The sequence below is a fragment of the Gossypium arboreum genome, chromosome 9, assembly GCF_025698485.1.
Source record: "Gossypium arboreum isolate Shixiya-1 chromosome 9, ASM2569848v2, whole genome shotgun sequence".
Taxonomy (NCBI): Eukaryota; Viridiplantae; Streptophyta; class Magnoliopsida; order Malvales; family Malvaceae; genus Gossypium; species Gossypium arboreum.
The window spans coordinates 62,019,907-62,038,386 of record NC_069078.1 but is presented as its reverse complement, the minus strand read 5'-3'; the positions used below and the strand labels follow the sequence as shown (position 1 = coordinate 62,038,386).

At 34.4% G+C, this 18,480-nt stretch overlaps 1 protein-coding gene across 2 annotated transcripts; it reads left to right on the top strand.

Annotated features, from left to right (window-relative positions):
* Positions 1 to 1,860: 1,860 nt before the first annotated feature.
* On the top strand, positions 1,861 to 18,264 carry LOC108456804 (sister chromatid cohesion protein PDS5 homolog A-like). Of its 2 annotated transcripts, XM_017755486.2 has the most exons (34): positions 1,861 to 2,254; positions 5,058 to 5,261; positions 5,836 to 6,017; positions 6,463 to 6,589; positions 6,692 to 6,910; positions 7,225 to 7,441; positions 7,518 to 7,663; positions 7,770 to 7,915; positions 8,410 to 8,559; positions 8,668 to 8,716; positions 8,816 to 9,007; positions 9,872 to 10,054; positions 10,292 to 10,446; positions 10,525 to 10,651; positions 10,777 to 10,926; positions 11,019 to 11,078; positions 11,263 to 11,399; positions 11,549 to 11,666; positions 11,764 to 11,898; positions 12,016 to 12,212; positions 12,815 to 12,971; positions 13,157 to 13,303; positions 13,671 to 13,751; positions 13,851 to 14,199; positions 14,272 to 14,510; positions 14,609 to 14,665; positions 14,891 to 14,970; positions 16,096 to 16,147; positions 16,246 to 16,332; positions 16,425 to 16,468; positions 16,735 to 16,797; positions 16,873 to 17,000; positions 17,306 to 17,730; positions 17,821 to 18,264. In XM_017755486.2, exons 1-34 carry the CDS (start codon positions 2,162 to 2,164, stop codon positions 17,872 to 17,874), a joined length of 4,950 nt encoding a protein of 1,649 aa, XP_017610975.1. In that variant the 5' UTR covers positions 1,861 to 2,161; the 3' UTR covers positions 17,875 to 18,264. The 2 variants fall into 2 exon arrangements, with proteins under 2 accessions (XP_017610975.1, XP_017610974.1); XM_017755485.2 differs by having other exon boundaries at positions 13,851 to 14,510.
* The last annotated feature ends 216 nt before the right edge of the window (positions 18,265 to 18,480 follow it).

The following is an 18,480-nucleotide window of genomic DNA, read 5'->3' as shown; positions in this document are numbered from 1 at the left end:
TTTCCCTATATTTTAGACTTAGAGTTTAATTTAAGTAATAATTCTATTTTAAAATTAGCACATTTCCTTTTAACTAATAATTATAATTTAAATTCTAATTATTTTTGAATGTATGATTACACAACTTCTATTTTGTTTCAACTTTTAAACTAATAGTTCTAAATTAAATATTATAATTATTTTTAAATGTGAATTTAATAATATGATGGAAAATAAATGATATTTTGGTCGGTTTAAAAGTTTTTCCAAACTCATGCTTTTATATATACATTATAGAATTATAGATTATAAATTATACCATTCGATTTAGTTGATTGAATTCATTGAATTGAGAATTGAAAATCTAATAGATTTAACTTCTAATTTAATTTTTTCAACCATAATAGTTAAAAGTAGGGTAAACTACATTTTATTAAACTTTTAGTAAGTTTACTTTTTGGTCAGTCAGTTTTAAAAAATTATAAAACGGTCACTGAACTATTTTCAAGTTTTTATATAAGTCACTGGACAATTAAAATTGTTGTTGTACGATCTTCTTTGTTACCACAACTTGTATCAATCGAAAGCTCTCCTCCCCCTTCTCTTCTACAATTCAATTTTTTTTTTCATGAAACAACTTTGAATGTCACAAATCTACAAACCAAAATCCATAGGTTTCTTCTTCGATATCTAACACTGACCGACAGATCAATTTAGATCTAATTTATGTTCTTCTACTTGTTGATTGGTGCTAATCCACTATACAATTTCAAATTGTCGCTTGAAGCTCACTAGTTGAACTTAAAAAAGAAATTTAATAGCCCAGTGACTTGAATAAAACTTTCAAATAGTTCAATGACTTGCATGAAAATATTCGAATAATTCAGTGATCATTTTGTAACTTTTTAAAATTAAATAAACAAAATATAAATTTGCTAATAATTTAGTGACTTTTGAGATAATTTACCGCTAGAAGTAAAATACATTCAAAATTTTTAAAACTAAAAAATTAACGAGGCAAACCAGAAATAAAAAAGTAAAATCAAGTAAAAGTGCAAAAAACAAAAAACCATAAAAATATAAAAGAAAAGGTTAAACTCTACCACAGTCCCTATACTTTGCAAAAGTTATTGATTTAATCTCTCTACTTCAATTTGGTTATATTTAGTCCCTGTACTTTTCAGAATTTAAAATTTTGATCCTTATCAAACGGGAATTTTTAAAATTTGATACGTCAAGCATATTATAATATGTAAAAGGTTAAACTCTACCACAGTCTCTATACTTTGCAAAAGTTATTGATTTTATTTCTCTACTTTAATTTGGTTATATTTAGTCCCTATACTTTTCAAAATTTAAAATTTTGATCCTTACGAAACGGTAATTGTTAATTCATTAAGTTCTACTATTTTCAAAATCTGATACGCCAAGCATATTATAATATGTGTAATGCTATGTCAACTTGTTATTTCTACATATTACTCACTAAAAATCTTGTTGATGGATTAACAACTATCATTCTACGTCAAGATTGAAATTTCAAAATTCGAAAAGCATAAGGACTTAAAATGATTTAATTGGAGAATATGGACCAAATCTATAACTATACGCATAGTACTAAGCTAATAATTGAGTTTAACCAAATGTATTTAACTGTTATTGTTTGAGTTAGGATGAAAATTTCAAAATTTTAAAAGTATAGGGATTAAAATTGACCAATTAGAAACATAAAGTGACTAAATCCATAATATGGGGACTAAATATATAATTTTCACAAAAGTACAGGGCCTAATAGTAAAATTTAACCAAAAAAACCAAAGGGCAGAAAAGGAGACGGAGCACGTAAATAAGTATGGAAGTCAGCATGCGGGCGGAATTTAAGTAAGTATTTAGAGCTCATTTTAATTTCATATTTCGCGTCCGTATTCGAAATCGAAAAAAACCACAGACCAGAGTAGAGAAAAAAAGAAAAGAAACGAGGGAGGGAGAAAAATATAAAGGCAAAAGGCCCAAACTATTAAATCTAAAAAAAAAAATTCAATTTTGTTCTTTGTTTCTTCCTTGAATCTCTATGTATGCATGTCAGCTCGGTAATGATTCTCGAGTGTGAAAGTCCATGAGCTTCTGCTTTTTGCTTTTGTAAACAGAAAAAAAACATAAGAAAAAATATACGGATTGGAAAATGGCGCAGAAGTTGGAACAGCAGCTCAAGGAGTTGGGATCCAAGCTTCACTCTCCTCCTTCTTCCAAAGACGCTCTTCTTAAGCTCTTAAAGGCACGCATGCTTCTCCTTTTTTCTTAAAAAAGTTCAATTGAATTACTTAATTCGAGTGAGCTTCCTAGTTGCTGTGAGGTTTATTCACGATTAAGTTGTTTTTTTTTCTGTGTTTCCTTAGTATTTTAAGTTTTAAAAGGGTATCATGAACCTCTTTTCTATAAATTTGCTTTCCTAGAGGAAGTTAGTTCCTAATTAGATGCGAGTTTCATGAAATTTGGTTGAATTAGGGTATGTGTACAAGAACTTTGTAAGTTTCCGTATTTGTTTTTTGAAAGTTCAATTGAATTACTTCATTTGAGCGAGCTTCCTAGCCTGTGAGGTTTACTTGCACTTAAGCCTTTTCTTTCCTTAGGATTTTGGGTTTTAATGGGGCGTCATAAACCTCTTTCATGAAATCGCTTTCTTAGAGGAAGTTAGTTCGTATTTAGATGCGAGGTTCTAGAAATTTGGTTGAATTAAGGTATCTGTACAAGAAACTATGCAGGTTTTAGTCTTTTGTTTTGAAGTTCAATTGAATTACTTAATTCGAGTGAGCTTCCTAGCTGCTGTGAGGTTTATTCACGGTTAAGTTTTTTGTTTGCTTAGGTTTTAAAAGGTTAATAGGTTATCATGAACCTCTGTGATGAATTCACTTTGTTAGAGGAAGTTGGTCGTAATGCAAATTTCATGAAAATTGGTTGAATTAGGGTTGTTTTCCAGTTCGTAGACGTGTCTCCAACTTACATGTTTTTTCCCAAAATGGGTTTCTGACATGTTTTATTCCCATAATTTGGTAGATGATATGATGAATGTTCAGGCCTTGCATTTTTTATTAAAAACTCAATCTATTGTAATATGTTTAGGATGTTCTGTTGTGATTGTGTCAAGTAATTGGATCTCCAAACATGTTTCTGACAAGACCATGGTTCCTCAAGGCAGTGAATCAGGCCTAAATCAACAGCAGTGTGCTATGCCCGGAGCCTGGACCGTGCTTGGCATTTTACTTTTCAAGTTTGAATCTGAATTGTGCACAATAATAAGTGCAACGAATGCTGTAAATGAGTGATAAAATGGCACCCATGCATAAGAATGATTGATAACCCGTTCCATAGTTCAAATCTTCAAGTATGATAACCCGTTCCATAGTTCAAATCTTCAAGTACATTAGTACATCACAAATCTTTGATTTAGGTTGCCCTTCATGGATTGCAACACCCACCCACTATTTTGTATAACAGGGTCAAACAAGCATATCTGGGGCTGGTCTTAGTTTGGAATTGTCATTGTGGTTTTGGTCCTGGGGAAGGCTCTGAGGGGTATTCTGGTATGCGTAATCAACCCCCAAAAGTTTTCCTCTAAGACACAGAATTATATGGGACTGGCAACAGTAATCAATTTTAGTCATTGTTTTGGTGAGGGCTATATCCTTCAAAAGGGTTATTAAAAGCTAACTGATCTTTAATGATATCAACCCATCTAAGATGTTGTTTCACACTACCTCCCTCTTTCATTTTTTTTTTCTGCTTGGATTGAATCACTTTTCCATACTGGACTATCATTCTTCAGTTTTGCATATGACTAAACAATCATGTTGCCCTTCCTTTAGTTTATGAATGATTGATTAAGCTTCCACTGGTATGCAAATGCCTGATCTACGAAGAAGTGGTTAGGTTTCTCAAGCAGCAATAACTAGTTTGTAAAGGATTTTTCGTCTTAACCAAGCGTAGTCAAAGTGATTTTATTGAATATCCATTGCTTTTTTTTTTGTAGTACATGATGTTTGGGACCTCTGATGGTGAGTTTATCACTTTGCCAATGAGCTGAAGAGGCATCTTATTATGCATGAAAGAAATGGCAGTTCTTATATTTTGGTTGACCTTAATATACTTGTGGTTGAGTGGGATCTCTGATGGTGAATTTATTATTTTGCTAATGGGCTGAAGAGGCATCTTGTTATGCATGAAAGAAATAGCAATCTTTCATGTTGGTAGGCCAGAATATACCGGTTGTTGAGTGGAAAACTAATATGCATTTTGTCCTTCAGTCAGTTTGAATTATGGATTCTGCATTTTATTTTCCAAAACTGTTTTAAACGCATGACTACCACAGTGGCAAATATGTATTAGTGTGTAATGATGCTGTAAATAAACCACAGCTGCTGCTTACTTGGGAGTATGTGAAAATAGAGTTCCTCTGATTTTGAAGTCTACTATAAGTAAAAACTTGGATCTTATGGGTCTGGTCAATTGATTTGTTAGGTTATTATGGTTGTTATATTGCCTTCTGCTGTTGAGTAAAAAATGCACAAATACTTCTATATTTCTTTTTTCTTTCTTCTCTTGTGTTAGGGGTTTAGGTGGGTAAATCCTATGTATGTATATGTATGCGTATTACATATATATTTCTGAATCTACCAAATGTTTTAGGTCGATTATAGGTTGCCTATTGAAACTGTGTCACTCATTATCAAATCTAGCCTGTGGCTGTCTTGATTAAACACTTTATACTAATATGTAAAAATTAAAAGCTTCCTTTTACTTAATCCATCCAAATGTTATCATTATATTGCCTACTGTTTTATATGTTATATTTTATGCTTTTCCTATTTATATTGATAGTTCACCTTTCATTCTTTATCATGTTATTGATGCATATCTGGCATTGGACCTTAGTGACTTGTGGGTATGGTAAAATATACCATTTAATAATGCTTGCATATCTTGTTAGATGCTATTACCTGTGCATATATGTATTTCATGCCAATCGAAATCAGGTGTGAACTTTAATTTGGTTGTTCCATGTTTTGTCCTTGAATCTGCAGCAAGCTGCTACATGTCTTTCTGAGCTTGATCAATCTCCTCCATCAACAACAGTGGAATCAATGCAGCCCTTTCTAAATGCAATTGTCAAGCCAGAATTGCTCAAGCATCAAGATAGGGATGCCAAACTTCTAGTTGCAACCTGTATTTGTGAGATAACTCGTATTACTGCTCCAGAAGCGCCATATAACGATGACGTTTTAAAGGTGCATTTCTTTCATGAAGGTTCACTGTTTGTGGTCTGGATTTCTTATGAGTACGGGTGAGCATTCAGTTGGTTTGATGAAAAATTCTGAAAACAGATTAAAATGAATTAACTTATAAAAATGATTGAAATCACCAAGTTAAATTTTTTAACTAAAAAATTGAAACCGACTTGGTTTGGTTGTTTTTAACTATTTAAAAAAAAAAGGAAGTTTTATTATTATATAAAAATGATGTATATTATGTTTTATGCAATATATTATATAATATCAACGATGTACTTTTATAATTTTAAATTACTATATATCATATAAAATATATTTAAAATTAAAAATACAAAGGTTGGTTAGTTTGGCCTATTTGGTTATCAATTTTGAAATCCGATAACTGGCTGAACCAACAAATAAATCTATTTTCAAAAGCAATTGATTTTATAACTGAATAAACCTAACAGAATTAACAAAATTTGATAGGTTCAGTCTGTTAAATATTTTGTAACTGATTAATGCTCACCCTACTTGTAAACTAATAAAATGTCTACTGAACTCCTGTGTGATTGATGTGTCATGCTTGCAGGATATATTTCATCTGATTGTTGGTACTTTTAATGGATTGAGTGACACCAATGGCCCATCTTTTGGAAGGAGAGTTGTCATTTTGGAGACTCTTGCGAAATATAGATCATGTGTTGTTATGCTGGATCTTGAGTGTGATGATCTGGTGAATGAAATGTTCAGTACATTTTTTGCTGTTGTCAGGTGTGTTCTATATCCCAGTTTATGTATTTGCTCTTTTCAGCAAAGTGCTTCTATTGAGGGTAACATTTACTCATCACTACTATTTACATAAAATTTTCTGTTGCATGCATATCTGAATGCCTTAATTAACATAGAATGGTAGAAATCTGCTGCTGCTGTTAGTTATATGGAAATCATTCTTAGTGTTTGGCTTCAGTGTGATGGCCAAGTTATGCCTGCAACCCCTTAGTTGTATGCATCTTGACCCTGGAATAATACGTCAAAAAATATACGCCTATCTGTCTTTTGGTTGATTTGGTGTGTTAAAGTTACATTTCCCTTTAAATTGTCTTCACACTGAGAATTTGTGGGAGTCATGCAATGGTCATAAAGTTATCTATAGCTTTTCCAGTAATATTTCATAATTATCTTGGACTAAAGGTATGTGTTTTACTACATATTGCAGAGATGACCATCCTGAAAGTGTTTTATCATCCATGCTAACAATCATGGTCGTCGTTTTAGAAGAGAGCGAAGATGTTCGAGATGATCTTTTACTTATTATATTGTCTGCTTTAGGTCGCAAGAGAAGTGTAAGAACTTTTTGTTTGCTATCTGCTTTTTCCTTCATGTATTCCGTAGAAGTTATAAATCTTAATTGGAAGGAAATTTACTTCTGGAATCTATAATCTCAGGATGTTACTCCAGCCGCGAGGAGACTTGCTATGAATGTCATAGAGCAGTGCTCAGGAAAACTTGGAGCTGGCATAAAACAATTTCTTATATCATTGATGTCTGGAGATAATCATTTTGTAAATAGTGAATTTGACTACCATGAAGTTATCTATGATGTTTATTGTTGTGCTCCTCAGATACTGTCAGGAGTCGTCCCATACCTTACTGGAGAGCTTTTGGTAAGCACATATTAACAATAATTCTTTTCATTTTTGCTAATTTCCTAACTGTTTTAAGATTTTGCTCATCATGCAAATGCATATTTATTTGTTGTTCTGTGAAAATTTCTGTATTCTAAAATAATTCTAATGATGCTTTTGAAGTTGAAATGTTTGTAGTTCTGGACTGTTTGAATTCAACATTTGTGGTAACAACTGACTTTGTTTTTCTATTGAGGATTTGACAGTTTTAATTCTTATTTTGATAAGTTGTATTAAAAAATGATAGAAGTTTCATGAAAATTTCTGAGGTGTCCAAGTTCCAATATCTGCAGACTGATCAATTAGACACTCGTTTGAGAGCTGTGAGATTGGTTGGGGACCTCTTTGCTCTGCCAGGCTCTACTATATGTGAAGCATTTCAGCCAGTATTTTCAGAATTTTTGAAAAGGTTGACTGATCGAGTTGTTGATGTTCGAATGTCTGTACTTGAACATGTTAAGAACTGTCTGTTGTCGAATCCCTCCAGATCTGAGGCTGCTGCAATTATCTGTAAGTTTCTTTTGGTCTTCTACATATTCATTTGTGTGGTACTTTGCTGATTTTGATATTGTTCTACGTTTTCTAGCTGCCCTCTGTGATCGGCTATTAGACTACGATGAAAATGTTCGAAAGCAAGTTGTGGCTGTAATATCTGATGTTGCTTGTCATTCTCTTGCTTCCGTTCCTGTTGAGACTATAAAACTTCTTGCAGATCGTCTTCGAGACAAATCTGTATGTTCATTTTTCTTGTGTTCATTCGATTGCTTTTGTTACCCATTGTGTACCCAGTGATCATTATCCATGGCTTTTAACTCTTTCTTTGATTTGGAAATTACAGCTTCTTGTTAAAAAATTTACTATGGAAAGGCTGGCTGAGATATTCAAAGTTTACTGTGCTAGCTGCACTGATGGCTCAATCACTACAAATGAATATGATTGGATACCTGGGAAGATTTTTAGGTGTTTCTATGACAAAGATTTTAGGCAAGTCATTTTAGATATCTTGCAGCCGAGGATTACTTTCACACCTTATCTTTTATTTCATTATTTATCTTTTATTTTTTCTTATTATTCGAAGTTCAATGTCTGGTTAAGTAATAAATTTAGATCTCTGCATTATTAGGAAAGGTGATGCAAGAAGAAATTATATAAATTAGCATCAGAAGTATGCTGTATTTTCAACTCTCCATTAATCTTAATATCTTCAATTGGTGACATTAGAAGAAGTTGAAAATACTTTTGTATAAGTTAGCCTTTTCATAATCATTTAGTGTTCTTTTGTGAATGTGCAAGTAGTTATTAGAATGATTAGCAATCCATTAAATTATTTTTCTTAGTACCTTAGTGACAATTTTTTTCCAATTAGTGAAGTACTTGAAACAATGTGGTGCAAAGTTGAAGCATTTTCTGCTATGACTCCTTGTCGCTGTGTGTCTGGCACAATCATAAGATTTGTAACATGTACATCTGCCCTGCAGGTCAGATACGATTGAGTCTATTTTATGTGGGTTTCTCTTTCCAACTGGGTTCTCAATCAAAGATAAAGTTAAATGTTGGATACGAGTTTTCTCAGGATTCGACAAAATTGAGGTGAAAGCACTCGAGAGGATGCTGGAGCAGAAGCAGAGGTATTTTGTCAATGCTTTGATATATGACCGTTGAGTAGCTTTCCCTTTTCTGTTATGTATTTAATGGATTGTAAACTGATTTCCAGGGGATTTCCTGTCGGATTGCAGGTTACAGCAAGAGATGCAGAGGTATCTCTCTCTAAGGCAGATGCATCAGGTTTGAAGTTCTGAATGATGAAATAGTATCCTAAGGAGCAGAATTTAAACTTCTATGAAATTTGTCAAACTTTAATAACTCATTCTTATTCCCATGCAGGATACTGATGCTCCTGATTTACAGAAGAAAGTTTTGTTTGGCTTCCGAATCATGTCACGCTGTTTTTCTGATCCCATGAAGGCTGAAGAGAGTTTTCAGATTCTTGATCAGTTGAAAGATGGTAACATATGGAGGATTTTAGTGAATCTACTCGATCCAAATGCCAGCTTCCACCAAGCTTCTAGTGGTCGGGTAGGTTGTAAGATATTGATGATGCAAATTACATGGGATTTTGCTGAGAATGTATTTGGATTTTGGACCATTTAAGTAGGGATGATATATCACACCAAAGCCACCTATGGAAAATTGAATATTAGTCATTAAGGGGTTACTAGAAAAGTTTATAGGGTTTTCTACCTAGGAAATCTAACTAATGGTCTTGAGAATAAAATTTAAAGCCAACTAATTAGTTAACCTTGGCTGCTTTTTTTTTTTTGTTCAAGTGTCTGTATCAGCTGTTCTGGCCATCCATTTAGCATCATTGTTATTTATGCTAGGACTGCCATAATATTCCTGGAGTGGCGACAAACTGATGATGCTGTCTGTTATGATCCTCAATATCCTTCTGGTGCTATAATTGCTATCATTACTAATTGACAACAACATTAGTAACCTTGTCATGGCGACCTGCAATGTTCACATCTCCTTAATGTGGCTGGTCAGAAAAGGTTATCTCTACCATGGTTGTCTTCTGTATTTTCTCATAACAGGGGAAAAAAAAAAATAGAAAAAGGAAGAACAAAGAAGTCTACTGCTTCTTCCTCTGGTAAAGCTTTTCAGTAAAGTATAGTGATGAGCCTCTTGGTTTTAATACTGTGGTTAAGTGGTGGCTTGGCTTCGACCCTAGTTTCTTTTGACAATTGCCTCGACTATTACTTTAATAAAGTCAACCTTATGCAACTTTTGCTGCCACCAAGTAATGATGGCTACCCGTTCTCATAACTTAACTTGTAGTTTATGTTTTTGGCAGCAGTGTATCTTGTAAGTGAACTTGGCTTTGGTTTAAGGGGAAAAATGAATGTGGTGAATGTTTTTTTATATTTTCTTAATTTGCAGGATGATTTGCTTAAAATACTTGGTGAGAAGCATCGTCTCTACGATTTCCTAAGTACTCTCTCTCTGAAGTGTTCGTATCTACTTTTTAACAAGGAGCATGTTAAAGAAATCTTTCTGGAGGCTACCGTACAGAAGTCTACTGGAAATATACAATACACTCATTCTTGCATGAATATACTTGTGGTAACAATTGATCTTTCTATGAAACTTGTTTTTCTGGGTGTGAGTGAGTGCAATTGTGCATGTTTCTATGGTCTTTCGCTTTTGTGTCTTGTCTTTTCTACTTTTCAGTTACAATGTTATTAAGAGTCTGCAATGTTAGTGTCTTCAGATGTAGGTCATTTGATGTTGTTTATGTTCTTTTTTCTGTTAGAAACAGATTCATGTGATGTTTTTAAGTTTCTTTTGGTGGGATTTCAGATTCTGGCTCGCTTTAGTCCATTGCTTCTGGGCGGAGCTGAAGAAGAATTGGTTAAATTTTTGAAAGATGACAATGAAATAATAAAAGAAGGCATTTTGCATGTTTTGGCTAAGGCTGGTGGTACCATTCGAGAACAACTTGCGATGTCATCAAGGTGCAACTTTTGAATGAGAGTTGTCAAGGTTTTGTTCTTCATTCATATTCTTACTTTCCACCTAATGATTGTTTGCAGGTCAATTGATCTTATATTGGAGAGACTCTGTTTAGAAGGAAGTCGAAGACAAGCGAAGTATGCAGTGCATGCACTAGCAGCAATAACTAAGGATGATGGGCTCAAGTCCCTCTCTGTGCTATATAAGGTCACAGAGTACTTCATGCATCATAGTTTATATATATGCAAAAATGTGTTAACTTTGAAAAGAAATTGTATAAATAGTTTCTTTATAAATTTGCCTAACATGCAGCATCTTTATTCAATTTGCAGAGGCTTGTGGACATGCTGGAGGAAAAAACACATTTGCCAGCTGTGCTACAGTCTTTGGGATGTATAGCTCAGATTGCGATGCCTGTTTTTGAAACTAGAGAGAGTGATATTGAAGAATTTATTAAAAGCAAAATTCTGAGATGCAGTAATGTATGGCTTGTGAGATATTTTTATTCTTCTATTATTTTCTGTAGGTAACTCATGTATTGTTGCTCATCTGTAAGCCTTCTTTATTACTTCAGAAAGCAGATACCAGTGCAAAAGAATGTTGGGATGACAAAAGCGAACTTTGTCTGTTGAAGGTTGTGAATTGTTGTAAAATTTTTTTGTTATTATTATTATTTCCATTTAAGATTAAAGCAAATTCATATTATCAGTATCTCACAGAAACTAAGTCCAGGTTTCTGTTTTCTCATTTTGTAACCTTTTCTTCTTATTAAAATTTTTATGATTGGTCTCTCCTCCCGCAACTTTTTCATGCCACAGGTATTTGGGTTAAAGACATTGGTCAAAAGCTATTTGCCTGGTAAAGATGCTCATCTTCGTCTGGGTATCTCTAACCTTCTAGAACTCCTTAGAAACATACTTTCTTTCGGTGAAATATCAAAAGAGATAGAATCAAGGTACTGTAGCTGACATTGGCAGATTTCTTTCTTTTTTTTGTTACTAATATTTTATGTCGCTATCAAATGTCTTTGTGATCTTGCCCAGTTGGTTAGAATATGATGCTTGTTGAAGCAAATTTCATGCACAAGTGTTTTCTGTCTTACAGTTCAGTTGATAAGGCCCATTTACGTCTTGCTGCGGCCAAGGCAGTTCTTCGTCTGTCACGGTACTGGGATCATAAGATTCCTCTTGATGTCTTCCAGTTAACTTTGAGGACCCCTGAGGTGAAGTCATTTGTGAAATATAAATTATCCCTCCTGTTTTCTTTAAACCTTTCTTGTTCACATTTTTTTCTTTTATATTTCTTTTCTGGTCTTGTAGATGATCTCTTTCCCTCAGGCTGGGAAACTGTTCCTCAGAAAAGTTCATCAATATATAAAGGATCGGCTCTTGGATGCAAAATATGCTTGTGCTTTCTTATTTAACATAACTGGATCCAAATTGCTTGACGAGGAGGTTTTCATGCTGATTTTGAAATTTTTTAGTGTAGTTTTGTTTCCAATTTACTTTGTGGTTTCATTGTGGCAAATTTGTGAAATTTTCTGTTAATTTCCGTTGTGCTTGAAATAACAGGAAAAACAGAATTTAGCCGACATCTTTCAAATGTATCAGCAGGCAAAAGCGCGTCTGGTTTCTGTACAATCTGATTCAAATTCCTCAACAGCATATCCAGAATACATCCTGCCTTATTTGGTCCATGTTCTTGCTCATCATTCATGTCCCAACACAGATGAATGCAAGGATGTTAAAGCATTTGAGCTAATATACCGGTATATGCATTTTCTTTTATCTTTCTTGAATATGCTCTGAATATAAGCTCAGATGTTATGGTTTAAGTGGTGTTATCTTACACCAGTTAAGTTTGGTGGTTTATTTGGCTTTGTGTTGAAATGAGGCATCTTCAACAGACAAATCTAACTTTGAACCAATTGATAACGAAGAACTTGATATCAGTACCAGCCAAAGGGATCCCTATTTAGCTAATTGGCAACAGTTTGAAGCCCAACATTAATATAAGGTCATAGAAAACCTCAAATTTATTTGCTGTGGTTGTAGACATTTGAATTGAGCTAACAAGATCAAAAAGAGGCAACCAACATTTTATATCTATACTTTGATGGATTAGCTGACTTTATATTGCTCATTGCTGTGAATCCTCAATACTAAAATTTATCTTTTGTCAGTTGCTGCTGTTTAGTTGAACTTTTGTTATTGTTTTTAATCACTGCAATTTAGAATCATAGATTTTACATTGAAGAGGTTGGACTGTTCTTAAATGATTGGATTTTTGCTCTAGGTTGAAGAATTACTTGGTAATTTGTATCTATTCAGAGTTTTTATACATTGAACTTGCCTTTTCTGTAATTTTCAGGCAGTTGTTTGTGGCTATTTCTATGTTGGTGAATAGAGATGAAGATACAAAGTCAGAAGTCGGAGTCAACAAGGAGAAGCAGAGTATTTCTGTGATATTTTCTATCTTTAAGAGTATCAAGTGTTCTGAAGACAATGTTGATGCAACAAAATTAGAGGTTCAATGAGATGCTTAATTTTGTATAATACTTACTATTATCCTGTTATTATTCTATAGTATAACGAGTTGATAGGCTAGAAGTCACAAGTCTCTCCTGATATTGAGAAAAGTAGAGCCCCCTCTTAGGGGGAAAAAAGAAGAAAAAAGAACAGAAGCTAATTCGAATAATGTTGACTTTTTCAGAATTCACATGCTATCTGTGACCTTGGACTTTCCATCATGAAATGCCTGGCTTATAAGGAGGAGGATTTGCAAGGGCTTATGCAGTCTGTCTCTCTGCCTCCTCTCTTGTACAAACCATATGAAAGAAAAGAAGGTGAAGGTTCACAGGTAAGACTTCAAACGTATTTGTCTTATTTTCTTGCATTTTTGCTGCTTACTCAAACAGGAATATGCAGTGTCAGACTATCTGAAGCTCTCTCATTGCAATTGGCAGTGACAGGAAAAACTGTGCCTGTGGGGCTTTTACATGTATAATTATTAACTTGAGACACTGGACTTTTTAAGCAATGTATTAAGATCCAGATTTATATGCAGTTAACCTGATTGCAAAAAACATGAATCCAGTGCAAAAAAAAGTTTTATGCTTCAACCATGTGATTATATGGTGCCAGTGACATTTATTTGGTCCATTATTTGCTGTATACTTCCACTATTTGTACAAAATTGTTATTATGCTCTTGCATGTTTTTGACAGGCTGGTGAAAGGAGAACATGGTTAGCTGATGAGACTGTCCTATCTCACTTTGAATCTCTAAAGTTGGAATCTGATGGAATGGTATTATGTGCTTCCTTTCTTTCATGTATAGGGTAGTATGTGGTGTATTTGGTGTTTCATTGTTCATTAACCTTTCTGCTCCTCTGTTGTTCATGTTAGGTTCAGCAAGAGATTTCTGAGGGTGAGGCTTTCAAAGACAGTGAAATAGAAGGAAATGACATGCCTCTTAGAAAAATGATTAAGCTACTAAAATCTAAAGGAGCCAAGGATGGAAAGGCAAAAAGGAAAAAATCTCTCTCAGCAGAAGCAAAAGATGCTAAAAATGATACTGATATTTTGAAAATGGCAAGGGAAATAAATTTGAGCAGTCGAGAAATGTCCAGTAGGTTTGAATCAAGCAACGGTCATAATCATTCTCCTACCAAGAAAGAAAAACTGGGGCAGGAGCATCAGAAAGGTAAAAAGAGAAAAACCAGTGGTGCAGCTTCTGTCCCAGTGCCCAAACACGGTAGGTCATTGTCTGCTCATACTGCTTTCAAAATTTCAAAAAGTGTTACTAAGGTCCCTTCAAGAGATTCAGGAGATGACTGGCATGAAGTTAAAGATGCCTCATTTCAATCTACTGAAATGGACACGGACAGAATTCAAGACTCAAAAGATCAACTGCCTACACAAAAAGTATTTAATAAGAACAATGGATCAGATTATTTGGTGTCATGTTTTCGGAAGAAAAGAAGCGTCTCCTCGAAAGGTGAAGGCAAAGGCTGTGATTGGGGTCATAGTGATGTGTCGGATGGAGATGATGATGAAAATCTGGAGGTATGTTTCTCTTGTTGGTTGATTTTGCTGTAAAGGATTCTACATTTAATGTTCTCATGGTTGTCACTGTTTTAATATCTGTTTTGTATCTCATTCAGAAGTCTGCAGCTGGATCTAGAGTCAAGTCTAAGAGGAGCATTGCAGGATTAGCAAAGGTCTTTGTTTTCACCTCTTTAATTAACAATAGGTCTTTCTAATTGCTGTTGTATGAATAATGCAAAGTGGAAAATCCGATGGTCTTCACTGTTAAGTGAGGACTGAGGATGAGAATTTGAATCCCTAGCATGTCTCTGTAATTCCCACCCGCTTGCCCCCCTTTTCTTCTTTTAATGTTGAGCGTTTTGTTCATTATCTGGTCTTTGTTTTTTTCCCTTGTTCAGTGCACAGCAAAGGAAGATGGAATTGATATTGCAGACTTGATTGGTTACAGAATAAAAGTGTGGTGGCCCATGGATAAGAAGTGAGTCCCCAAAACTTTCGCTAGTCCATGCATTATAGTCCAAAGTATTATTGTGAAAATTTCTGTGAAACAAATTGATTCTCAGTCTCAATCTCCAATGTTATTCCCACTTTATGCATGTTTCGTGTGTTTGGGAGTTTACATGAGGCTTCGTTTTGTTATGCTTTACGGTTATGAAAATGAGTCTGGGCTATTTGGTGCGTTTCAATTTTCTCCTTTTTGGAGTTTGCAAATGCATCCTCTTTCTAGTTGTTTTACTGAAAGCCTAAATTCTATTTTGAAGCAGTGCTCTGGTCTCGTGGCAGGTTAAGGTTTTAATTTCATTTCTTTTATTGTACTTGCATCATTGTGCTTATCTAGCCTGTCAACTTGACTGTTTCCTTGTGAGTATTAATTATATGGTCTGCATGATTATATTTGTCGAGTTTCATGTTCCATTCAAATGCAGTCCACATTGTTACATGTGTTAGCATTATTCAATTTGAACTGGTCTAATCAGTGTTTCGAGGTATGCACGTAGGCATGCCTATGTCTTAGTGCTAGACAACAAAAGCACCTCAAACCCTTTAAGGCAAGATGCATTTTAATCAAGTGCTGAAGTGCATGCTTGATGTGCGTAGCCACATTTTTTTTGTAGCGATAGCCGATAGGCAAGTAAGGCCATCTAATTGAAGTTCTTTTTGACTTCTACTTTGATTATTGATTATTCAGCAACATTCATGGGACCATAGGGAAATATAGATATTGACTAAAAGAATTGCATGTTTTGTAGATAAATTTGACCACTTTTTGGAGTACATATATCATCATAATTACATATGTAGGCACAAATGCAAAAACACACTTATATACGTATTGCTCCCTGCTTCACTTAGGTGCATGCTTTTATCTCACATTATGCCTGAGAAAATATAAGGGGTTCTAGCGCCAACAGTGTTCCTGGCACTCTTGACAACATTGGGTGTAGTAATATCATTTTGCATGACATCAGTCTAAATGACTATGCTTTTACAGAGATGTAGACTATCTTTCCTCTTGTTTGAACCTATTAAGGTTTTAATTTTGTTTAAAGAAGGATCCAGTTATGAAGGTACTCTACTGATTTTGTCTTGCTGCACGTGACAGGTTTTATGAAGGTACCATCAAGTCTTATGACCCTTTAAAAAGGAAGCATGTTGTAAGCTACACCTTCTTTCTTGAATGACTGTATGTGCACATTTGTACCACATGGAACCAAATATTAATCATATATCTGAATATATGTGTTCTTTTTAGGTATTATACGATGATGGAGATGTGGAAGTACTCCGTTTGGAAAGAGAGCGCTGGGAGCTTGTTAATGCGGGCCGCAAGTCTATAAAGGTTAAGACTTTAACGTTTTTCATTTTCTCTCAAGCTAAAATCAGTTACTTTTCATTTGAGCGTAACTCTCTTCCACTTGCACTTTTTTATAGAAGGCAAAGTCACCAAAAGGCAGCAAGGGCCCTTTGAAGGAAAGGTATGTTCTATCAACTAATGCAGTATTAGATAATTCCCTTGGTGTGTAGGTGTGTGTGTTTCATTTCCACTTGATTAAAAAATATAAATAAATAGCAAGAAGAAGAAGAAAGGAAGGAAGAAAGAAAGAAGGAAATAAGATAGGCTACTTATATATGGAGAGAATTTCTTGTCTATGTTAATTGCATTTTGTTTGAGGATGATTTGTTCTCACATTTAGCAATTAACTCATGCTACTTCATAACTTAATTGCTTTACTGTTTACAGGTCTCCTGGGCAGAAAAGTAAGAGTTTAGGTGGTTCACGTCAGAATAAGAGTTCAGTAAAGATGTGAGTACCAGAATCCAATATGAAGCGATTTTCCTTTCATTTAATTATGAACTTAATTTGATATCGGATATGCAGGGTTCAGAGGAAAAGAACTCCAAAGAGAAACTTGAAGCATACTCAAAAGAGCACATTGAAAAGTAATGCTGATGATGAAGAGGCAGCTGACCTGTCAAAATCCACTGCTGCTCTTAAGATGAACTCAGGTATTGTTAGTGATTTTTGTAATCTAGTCTGCTTTGATTCTGCAGAATATGCATTGAATTTCTCTAGGAAGTTAGCCTGCTTTATTATATTCTTTATCTTCTACTAGAACTGTGATGTTACCGGATTAAATGTCATGTATTTAGATTGAGTTTTGCTCCATGAACTTTTTTTAATGGTCCAAAAGCAACATTAATTCTGGTAACATGTTGAAAACTTCAGGAACAAATTGTAAGATGGTGGATCCTTATTTCTCTTTCCCCTTTCATTTGGTTTCTTTGAATATATATTGCTGTCGTTTTCCTAGATCAATCGGAAGGAGAGGACACTGAAATGGTGGATGAGAACCTAACAGATAGGGAAGAATCGGATAAAGAAGTGGGTTCAGTTTCCCAGGAGAGGTGTTCAGAGGATACGAAGGGAAGCCCAAACCATAGTGTGGAGGCAAATGAAGTAAAATCTGATGCTGATAGCTATCTTTCTGAAGAGGCAGATAGCAGTTCAAAAAATGCTGAAAAGGAGGATGAAGAAGAGAAAGCAGCTAATGAATTAGCAAGTGAAGTCTCAACAGAAAGAGATCCTACTGCTAGTAAAGCAACTGAAGGTGAAGCCAAAGAGACTGAAGAAAGTGACCAAATTCAGACCAAATCTCGAGTTTCGAAGAAATCCTCGAAAGGATTGATGTCATCTTCAGTAGATGTGGATTCCGGGATTTCCGATGATGAGCCCCTTGTAATTACTTCTACCGATTGCTTTTTCTTTGAAAAATATAAATATTTTTATTAAGTTTGTTGATTGTTTTGTTTTGGGGTTGAAATGCAGTGTAAGTGGAAGCGTAAAGTTGGGAAATCAAGTTCCAAGAAGCCAGTGCGGTAGGCAAATGCAAAGTGCAGAGAAGAAAGGTAACAGTGGGCATCTATCTGACTCTTATGTAAACAAACACATATATGTGGTAATAAATGTATGACTAACTCTAGAGTCTAGACTAGAGAATGTTACTGTATTACTTAATGACAGTGTTGGGGAGAAGTGAAATGAAATGAAATGCTAGTGGTTGGCACTTGGCACATACACAGAGAGTTGGGATAAAGATTTTGGATGGATGGGATGGTGTAGGAGACTCGGGCTGGGGATCTGAGAGATCTTCAAATGAAATCTAGCCTTAGACATATATGGATAGATAATAGGTTTCATTATGTGTACAGCTACTTATATTTTGGGGATAGCTTTATTTTGTTTATTTCATCCAACACCTGAACATAACAATCCATATCGCATTCATCATCATCATCATCATCATCATCATCATCATTATTATTAATTCCATTTGTAGATAAACATGTTAATTTGTTAGCATTAGAAATTATTATTCTCACTATTTTAATGTCAGAATTTGGCCCTTGTAATTTATGAAAACCGAGAAGTTAGATCATTTGTTGACTAACATGTTAATTTGAGTTGTTTTTGCTAATTTGTTAATTT